The 9804-nt window shown below is 45.2% G+C and overlaps 1 protein-coding gene across 1 annotated transcript; it reads left to right on the forward strand.

Annotated features, from left to right (window-relative positions):
* The first annotated feature begins 146 nt into the window (after positions 1 to 146).
* TFIP11 (tuftelin interacting protein 11) lies at positions 147 to 9051 on the forward strand. The gene is made up of 12 exons (XM_075516013.1): positions 147 to 420; positions 832 to 985; positions 1671 to 1827; positions 2371 to 2498; positions 2997 to 3149; positions 3982 to 4491; positions 5200 to 5306; positions 5540 to 5708; positions 5919 to 6162; positions 6822 to 6964; positions 7246 to 7411; positions 8608 to 9051. Exons 1-12 carry the CDS (start codon positions 224 to 226, stop codon positions 8961 to 8963), a joined length of 2484 nt encoding a protein of 827 aa, XP_075372128.1. The 5' UTR covers positions 147 to 223; the 3' UTR covers positions 8964 to 9051.
* Positions 9052 to 9804: the final 753 nt, after the last annotated feature.

Genomic DNA, 9804 nt, shown 5'->3' on the forward strand with positions numbered 1-9804 from the left:
GGGCCGCCAAACCATAGAGGAGGAGGTGAGAGGCCCTAGCGTGGCCGCTCCATCCGGCTCTATGGTTGTGGGCGTGGCTCAAGCGGCGCTCGGGGTGCGTCACCGGAAGGAGACGGTTCAGTTCCGGGCGGCGGCGGCGCAGTCGGGAGCGGCGGGAGGAGCGGGGCCGGGCCGGGGGGCAGCGGGGTGTCCCGGTGTGGGCCGGGGGGTGTCGGCAGGCGCCATGTCGATGTCGCACCTGTACGGCACGGACGGGGAGGATGGCGTGGAGATGGAGAACTTCGAGGTGTCGGACTGGGACCTGCAGAACGAGTTCAACCCCCACCGGCAGCGCCACCGGCAGAGCAAGGAGGAGGCCACCTACGGCGTGTGGGCCGAGCGCGACTCGGACGAGGAGCGGCCCAGCTTCGGCGGCAAACGGTACGGGCCGGGGGCGGGGGGGAAGCCGGCCCCTCTCGCCCGGGGCCCCGCTTGGTGCGTGGGCAGGGCTCGGGTGGCTGCCCCCGCTTGGTGGGTCTGCAGGGCTCGGGGGCTGCCCCGTTTCGTGGCGGTTTTCAGGCCGTACGCGCCCTCCTGAACAGCCCAGCCTGGGACAGGGGCAGCCCTGGGGCGCACAGAACAGCCTGGGGGGACTTTGCCTGTGCAAGCCTGTCCCTGCTGCCCAGGGGGAAGGAACGGTTATTTCCTGGCAAAACCGGCGTTAAACTGCTCGTCAGTTTTTAATATTTCATTTTAAAGGGGGGTCTAAGGCGTAGTAGCCCCTAGGCTTCTGTAGGAGTGCGCACTGGTCCACTGGAACAGCATTCGCTCACAGGTCTCGTTTTGGTGTAGCTCCAGGGATTACTCAGCCCCCGTGAACTTCATCAGCGCCGGGCTGAAAAAGTCAGCGGCTGAGGATATGTCAGAAGAAGACTCTGATGAAGATGAAAAGCCTGTTAAGCAGGAAGAAATTCCTAAAGAGTTTGTGCCGAAGAAGTTAAAAACAGTGAGTTATCCAGGAAGTTTTCAATTGTGTGTAATGTCTTTATGAAACTTAGCCTGTAGTCAAAGGCATTGAAATAATAATACAGCACTAAAGAAAGAGAGAAATAATTAAAACCAGAGAACCACATGTGACAGCATGCCATTAAGGGAGGTATTTTCTCTATCTTTGGTAGCTATTCTGATGTATGGTTGTGTGTCCTTGGGAACATCAATCCTTTTAGGCCCTTTTATCTGCCTTAATGTTCCCTTTGGTCAAGTGAGGTTAAAATCAAAGAATGGCCGTGATTTACTGCCTTTCAAAGACTTTTTTTTTTATCTCATAGAACGGTATGACAAATCTAGGCATGCTATAGATTAAAAATCAAACTCTTATTTTCAGTTACCAAACACAGAAAGAATCAGGGATCAGCTTCAGCTAAAGTTGGTGGTGGGGCCTAATAACTGGCAGCTTGTCAGTTGAAGCTTGTCAGGACTTTCCTTTTCCATCTAAGGAATTTCAGGAAACTCCTTAGATGGCAGGGAGCATACATGGACGCACAAGTCATGACATAGTGAGCTGTGCAGTGTGGTGACAACTGAATCGCTTCTGGGAAGAACCTTCCTTTTGAGTGAAATTATACAGAGCTTGGTTATTACGGTGCCTTAAGGTTGTGTGGGTTTGTTTGTTTGTTTATTTGTTTTAACAGGGTGGTAATTTCAAGCCTAGTCAGAAAGGCTTTGTAGGGGGGACCAAATCTTTTGTGGATTTTGGCAGCTGGGAGAGACACACTAAGGGAATTGGGCAGAAGCTTCTCCAGAAGATGGGTTATGTCCCCGGAAGAGGTCTCGGGAAGAATGCTCAAGGTACTGTGATTGTGTGTTTGGTTGTTTATTGGTAACTAGTAATTTGGAGAAGAGATTCGATTCTTTAAAGAACTGCCATCTCCAGGTGGCTTACAACTTCATTCTTGTTTTCTTGCATCTCTTGCAAGTGTTCTGGGTCCTCATGATAAGATTAAACTGTGTTTAAATTACCATAGGCCAATTTTATGCCCTTGTTATTTTGCAAGAGAAGAGGAGAAATTAAAAAAAAAAGGGAGATAAATTCCAAAGGTAGTCAGCTCACAGGAAAGGAGATGTTATTTTATGTGATAGAATAAAAAAAGCAGTGAAATGCAGATGTGAATAATACTCTGCTTTGGTTTTTCTGGTGTGTGCTGGAATTAAGTGATTTTATAGCCACTAGAAATTAATGAAGTGGTAGAGGATACCATAGCGATAGAGGCAAGAATACCAGGCTGGATGTTTGTGCTGATTTTGTAACTTTTAGGGTACTGTAGGAAGAACACTTACTGTTTTCTCTCAGTAAATAAACTGTTCTTTCTGCTCTAACTCTTGTCCTCTTAGGTATTATCAATCCAATTGAGGCCAAACAAAGAAAAGGCAAAGGAGCTGTGGGGGCATACGGCTCTGAAAGAACCAGCCAGTCTTTACAAGACTTTCCTGTTGTGGACTCAGAAGAAGAAGCTGAGGAGGTATTTGTATGATTCTTGGTACATCTGTTTTCCCTGTTGTGTTGTATGTACAAAATTCAGTTCTGGAATCAGCTTCTGTATCACAGAAAACTGTTTGGGCTCATTTTAGATAAGATGCTAAAGGCATAGCACATGAATTTCATTTAGACATATTTTTCTTGTCACTGTAATGTTCTTCATTGTTTCTGGCTCACTTTATTGCAGTAGTCTTGCTAGAACCCCACCTTCAAAGGGTCACCAGAGGTAAATAGTCTTTATCTTTTGTTTAAATTAAAAAAAAAAAGAAAAATCAGAAACGTACTGCTAGCACTGTGAACAGGGTGGTTGACTGGACCACAACATCTGAGCCAGTTTGTCACCGAGCTTTACTGCTTTCCCAGTTATTTTGCTGTACAGCATTCTTCTTCCTTGATCTGATGGTTATTTTCCTGTAGAAAGTAGAGGCAAATTTGAGGCATGAAAGAGAGCAGCAACCACAACTCCTTTGTTCTTGTTTAGGAATTTCAAAAAGAGCTCAGTCAGTGGCGGAAGGATCCTAATGGAGGCAAGAAAAAGCCCAAATACAGCTATAAGACAGTAGAAGAACTGAAAGCCAAGGGTAGGATCAACAAGCAGCTTTCAACCCCTCAGAAGGAGCTGTCTCAAGTCAAGGTAAGGTTGATAGCACAAGAGGTAGCACCTCTGGGAAACGGTTTGTCCACTTTGGTATTGTGAGTGCTTTTTAGCCATCGGTAACCTTAATAGAAGCCAGTTCTAAGAACTGGCTGTCTGCAGCCTCATGAAAATCAAGGCCTTGGACTCATCACTGAATCATGTAATAGACCACTGTGTCACCTAGGACATTGGATTTGTTTTTAAGCAAGTTCTTTGGCCTCAGAAAAAATGCGTATTAGCTTAAAGATGGTTGTGTGTTTTTTTTTTTTTAATTGCAAGTTAAGTTTAATTGTTTCACATTTGTCGTAGATAAAACGCTCGTCCACTTCTGAAAGCACAGTTGTCCTTATTGGGATTGTGCAACTATAAACGCATAGTTTGAACCATCTTCTACCTAAAAGGGACAGTAAGGGATTTGTCTTGCATGCACTTAATAAAATTATTTATCTAAAATTAACATGTCTTTTAAAAAAAGTATAAAACTACCTAAGACTTCTGTGGAATAATGAATAGTATAGTACTTGCATCATCACTGCTTGTAGAATTACTCAGCGAAATGGTAAAACTGAGATCAGAAGAGGAGATTCTTCCAGCTCTGATTCCAAATTGTTTCTTATTCATTCTAACTCTTCATGTCTGGAGTAGGCCTTCTTGGAGACAACTCCCAGTTGCTTCATTCAGAATACCAGTGTGTATTAGTAGCCTGCCAGAGTAATTTAGGTACTTGGAAATCTCCAGTTTTCAATTTGGAGTAAGGGATTTCCTCCTTTTTTAAATGCGATATACAATTATTTTTTTTTGAGACATGTTTGTTCTTGTTTGTTGGAAGGTTATAGACATGACGGGCCGGGAACAAAAGGTTTATTACAGTTACAGTCAAATTAGCCACAAGCACAATATCCCAGATGACAGTCCTCAGCAGCCACTGGGCAAAGACTCCAAACCCCAGGGATTTGCCTTGCCTGAGCTGGAGCACAACTTGCAACTTCTCATTGACATCACGGAGCAGGAGATCATCCAGAACGACCGGCAGTTGCAGTATGAGAGAGACATGGTTGTCAACCTGACCCATGAGATACAGAAGATGTCTGAAGTTCTCTCGCACGAGGAGACGGCAATTAGCAATCTCAGCAAGGTGCTGGAGATGGTGGAAGAGTGCGAGAGACGGATGCAGCCCAGTTGTGAAAATCCCTTAACTTTGGATGAGTGTGCAAAGATTTTTGAGACGCTTCAAGACAAGTACTATGAAGAGTACAGAATGTCTGACAGGGTAGACCTGGCAGTAGCAATAGTCTATCCGCTCATGAAAGATTACTTCAAGAACTGGGATCCCCTCAAGGTGTGTGTTAGTTTGATTTATCTGCAGTTCTTACTTGATGGCTTAAGTAGTCTTTATTATCTTGACTCCCCCCTACTCCTTGTCGCAAATTCCTATCAGTTTGGAGAGAAAGAGGATGAAAAAGTGCCTTCCTCTTGCCTCGCAAGGCAGAGGAAGGTTCCAGAGAAAACTCGCAGTATTCATGGCAGAGTGAAATAAACGTGTGCAAAAAGATGGACCCACTCTGCACCCACTCTCAGACATTTGCTATGACTGAAAGCTACTGTTCTGTAAAGTGGCTAACAATTTAGGAGCTTGAAGGTTAAAATCAATCCCTTTCATGGGTGTTGGGAAGAAAAAGTAGATGAAAGCTAAGTCTCTAGTCCTTGTTTTTTAGCAAAAGCAGGAGAGGTCTGTCTTTCAAGTAGTCAGATATATGCTGTCTATTCTTAATGCCATTTCAGCTGTGACAGGTAAGAGTCTGAATTCTCTCTGTACACCTGAAAAAGTTCAGACTATCTTCTTTCCCCCCCTGGAAGCATGCTAAATCCATAAAGTGGGATTTTCCTCTTGTGGGGCTTCACTAATCACAGCTGTGAGCTCCAACCTTGGCTTTTGAGTGCGTGAGAAAGCTGTCTGTAGCTGAGCGTACCATCAGCCTGCTCTTTGTATATACCAGCTGAAATTAATGAAAAAGGATAAAGGCCGCTCATGCCTTATCATTTCCAGGACTGTACGTATGGCACAGAGATCATAGCCAAGTGGAAGAGTCTTTTGGAAAACGATCAGCTGTTATCACACAGTGGGCAGGACCTGTCAACAGATGCTTTTCACAGGTAAAGAGCAAATGAGTTGTACTTTGTCCGGCATCTTCAAGTGCTGCTTCCTCAGGGATGGAAAAGAACAGATACAAGCATGCTTTCCAGATGATTCTCTTGATGTGTCTGTTAAAATCCAGCTGTCAGCTATATAAAAGGAAGTAGCTTTTAAATAACAGTTACCATTTAGTTTATTTAGGCCTGGGGCTATAGCTTTAAGCTTAACTTTGATTTTATTTTTTTTTTTCCAGACTGATGTGGGAAATCTGGATGCCATATGTCAGAAACATAGTGGCACAGTGGCAACCGAGGAACTGTGGATCGATGGTGGATTTCTTGGATAGCTGGGTAAATGTTGTTCCTGTCTGGATACTGGATAACATTCTGGATCAGCTCATCTTCCCCAAGCTACAGAAGGAGGTAAGACGAGAGGGCTATGACGGGGTTAGAATGAAGCTGTGCTCTGAACCAGTATTTGAATTTCAGTCAACTAGAACTTCTAAAATACCAGTTTGCTGCCTCTGCCACTGCATTTAGGAGTTAGGGGTTTGCGTTATGGCTCTCTTTGCATCTGGCAAGACTTACTGCTTATGGATGGACTTATTTTAATCTTTTCTGTTTTACCTCAAGGTCGAAAGCTGGAATCCGTTGACAGACACGGTCCCAATCCATTCGTGGATCCATCCCTGGCTTCCGCTGATGCAGGCACGATTAGAGCCGCTGTATTCTCCTATCCGAAACAAGCTGGCGAATGCACTGCAGAAGTGGCATCCCAGTGACTCCTCCGCCAAACTTATCCTTCAGCCCTGGAAAGATGTGTTCACACCTGGGTCATGGGAGGCTTTCATGGTCAAAAACATCGTGCCTAAACTAGGTGAGAAAAGCCAAACAGCGCTGAATTTCTGGAATCTGCTGGTTGCCACCTTCCCCCTTACACCTAGAAAAGATATGTGGTTGCCAGTGTTGCTTCAAAGAATATTATTAGTAAGTTTAGGCCAAGCTTGCATACTCTTTTCTGCTACTAGTACCATGCATTTTTTTCAGAGGCAGACATTTTAGAAAATATGGGGAAGTGCTCTGATTATTCTCAATGTTTTCTGTCTTATTTTTTCTAAATCATCTGATTCCTCTGTTCTTCAGCTGACAGGAATATCTGATAGCTGTCAGATAGTACCAAGCTATAAAATGTCTCTCTGTTACTTCTGTATTCTTTGGTCTATGCTAATGCTTTCACCATGAGATTTTGTAATTCACCGTTCAGCTATGCAAACTGGCTAAAAGGCTCTGTAGTCTAAAAAACAGTTGAACATTTTATGTTTTTCAGTTCTGGCAGCAAATTGTAATCACTGCAAATGGAAGCGCACTGTTTTGGTGGCAGGGATCAGCCAAACAGCTTAAAGATTCCGAATGTCCCTTAGGGTAATATGCAGTACAGGTTCTCCTCAAATCATGTGTGTTGCTAGTGAAATAGGTCGGGGCACAGATAAACCTGTGAGTCAAGTTCTTTTCTAACTCTTCTCCCCCTTTTCCCAGGGATGTGTTTGAACGAACTCATCATAAACCCTCACCAGCAGCACATGGATGCCTTCTACTGGGTGATTGACTGGGAGGGGATGATTTCTGTCTCCAGTCTTGTTGGGCTGCTGGAGAAACACTTCTTCCCAAAGTGGCTGCAGGTGAGAAACTATCAAGGCTGAGTAAACAGGCTTGATTCACTATGAAGTGTTTTAGTGACTCCTGCCTAGAAATTGCTGCCCCAGTGCTGAAATGGTTTAACTACCAAATGGGGTGATTTCCACTCATAGCTCCATACACATCAGAACAGACTATTTCCTAATACTGTCATGGTTGGTTTTTTTACTGAAAGCTTACTAATAAACAAGTTAAGTGATAATAAGGACTCTCTTCCATAAATGTACCTGTCCTGCTGCATTTGATCTGTCATGTTGTTTTGCAGGTGCTGTGCTCTTGGCTTAGTAACAGCCCCAATTATGAAGAGATTACAAAGTGGTACTTGGGTTGGAAGTCCATGTTCTCAGACCAAGTGTTAGCACATCCATCGATCAAAGACAAATTTAATGAAGCTCTTGACATCATGAACCGAGCTGTCTCTTCCAGTGTCGGTAGGTGGCTTATGGTGATGGTTCCGCTTACTGTGATGGCAGTACAGCAACGTTTGGTTCTTGTGAGCCTGTATTTAGGCACGGCCCTGCTAATCACCATTGTAGTAGCTCCCACGAGCAGTGGAATTCAAAGTGTGTTTTACCTTGCTGTGTCCATAAATAACACCTGTAAGGTGCTTCTTAATAATTGTCCATGCTTCACTGAAGCAGAAACAGATTTTTGGTGACTGGCAGCCTGTGCCATTAAGCAACTGATACTCTTTCAGCCTTGCCTGATTGTAGTGTATTTTATGTCAGTCACTGAGAGACCATCACTTAAAGGTGTTCAACTCCAAAGCTATAATTTGTTGGCGTGTTTTTTCTTTACGGTGAGATACTGGTTCTCCTTAGCTTTAGAGCAGTGCCCCTTCCTTCCACATGACTCTCCCTGTGACCTAGAAGAGATTGTTAGGAATTTGATGGGAATTAAACTGTGTATAAGAGAAGGCCGTGCTTGAGGGAGCAGCACCTGAGATTTGCCCTGTCCTCCAAGACTGAGAACTCCTTTCCTGCATTCCTCTTGCCTGCTTGCTGTACAGTGTGATGGAGAATCTGCATCAGAAACATGGAGGATTCTTTGAGGTCTATTTTAAGTGTTATGTTTATTTCTGTGCTAAAATGATAACAAGTACAGGTCAGCGTTGCACCACAAGGAATTCACCTGTTCTGGCATGGTACTCGTGCAGCCACAAAGTGAACTGGGGCTGATAGTGAAAGCACTCCTGATGCAATGCTGCTTCCTACAACATGGTACTGCTCCATCCTTAACCTGATTTTGCAGTAGTCAGTGTTTGTAACCCAGCAGTGGCACGTGGAGACCACAGGCCAGGTTTTGGCTTTGAGGAGTATTTTTTTGTTGTTGTTCACCGTCTCCCTTTGCCAGTAGCAGTGCAGCGTCCTCCTCTCCTGTGCATGCTCAGACGCGGTGCGGGGTTGCATCAAATCCTGTTGCTTCTGCTGCAGTTCTCAAATTCACCCAGCTAGTCTGCATTGTATTGGTGTTAACAGTATAAAACTTAATCAATTAGAATGTGTAAAGGAGGATTCAGAACATTATGGATTGACTTTACTGTGTCCTGGACTGGAGTTTACCCATAGACCTTCCACCAGAAATGTACTGGGACCTTGTTTTCACAGGTTTTGTCTCTCCCAAACAGGTGGCTACATGCAGCCGGGTGCTCGAGAGAACATCGCCTACCTTACTCACACCGAGCGGAGGAAAGACTTTCAGTATGAAGCCATGCAGGAGCGTCGGGAGGCTGAGAACATGGCCCAGCGCGGCATCGGCATGGCCGCCAGCTCCGTGCCAATGAACTTTAAGGACCTAATTCAGACAAAAGCAGAGGAGCACAACATTGTTTTCATGCCTGTGATTGGAAAGCGGCACGAAGGGAAACAGTTGTATACGTTTGGACGGATTGTCATTTACATTGACAGAGGTGTTGTGTTTGTACAAGGAGAAAAGACTTGGGTGCCAACCTCGCTCCAGAGTCTCATTGACATGGCTAAGTGAGGCCCCCGCTTTGAACTGTGAAGACCATCTTGCTGATATTTTTAGTCTAACTGTCTTAGAATAAAGAAGCTATGGATTTGTAAATAGAGTGAAACTGTATGCCAGGGATTTTTTTCTTAGAAGAGCTGTTCAGGCACCGTCAAGAGATGAAATTACGTGTGGAAGTCAGTGCGAAGGGAGAACAAGCAGTTCCGACGCTTGTGTAATTGCCACCTGTGACAGAGGTTTATCAGCAGGTTAGAAGGGACCACAGGAGGTGATTCTCTGCTCCCACAGCAGATGAGCAAGGGCTGGTCTAGCAGAGTCCTGAAGGTCTCCAGTGACAGAGATGTCACAGCTTCTCCTTGCCTGCTGCGCTGCTCTGGCAGTGAGTTACTGTCCCCACAACGTCCCTCAGGCAGCGGGCTCCTCTCTACCGTGCACGGCCAGGACTCATCCCACCTCCCTCTGGGTGTGCTGGTGGCTCCTTCAGCCTGCCGCCTGCCTGCAGGCCATCAGCCGCTCCGGGTGCCCTCTGTCCTGTCAACGCAGAGCTGGAAGCGGGGAGATTTTTTCCAGCAAATTCCCAGAATGTGTGCTGTGACACCACAGCAGTTCAGGGCACAGAGGTGAGGGAGGGAAATGAGGCTTTTTTTCCCTAGAGGGAAATGACCTGATTCTTCACAGAACAGATGAAGTGCTGACGGCCCCGGCCTGTGAGAAAGCTTTTCTAAGCCTGGATTTGGAACTAGACACCAATACCTTCAACTACAAACCCCTCTCAAATAATTTCCCTTCCTGATGCTTCAAAATGTGCGTAGTACATGCAAAAGCTTTGATTTGTTCATGGAAGGGGAGGGGA

This window comes from Mycteria americana, chromosome 13 (assembly GCF_035582795.1).
Source record: "Mycteria americana isolate JAX WOST 10 ecotype Jacksonville Zoo and Gardens chromosome 13, USCA_MyAme_1.0, whole genome shotgun sequence".
Classification (NCBI taxonomy): domain Eukaryota; kingdom Metazoa; phylum Chordata; class Aves; order Ciconiiformes; family Ciconiidae; genus Mycteria; species Mycteria americana.

Coding starts and splice junctions, on each gene's coding strand:
- TFIP11 (XM_075516013.1), top strand. CDS start 224: ATGTCGATGTCGCACCTGTACGGCACGGACGGGGAGGATGGCGTGGAG. Junction 6,163..6,821: donor AAACATCGTGCCTAAACTAG/GTGAGAAAAGCC, acceptor CCCTTTTCCCAG/GGATGTGTTTGAACGAACTC. Junction 6,965..7,245: donor TCTTCCCAAAGTGGCTGCAG/GTGAGAAACTAT, acceptor GTTGTTTTGCAG/GTGCTGTGCTCTTGGCTTAG.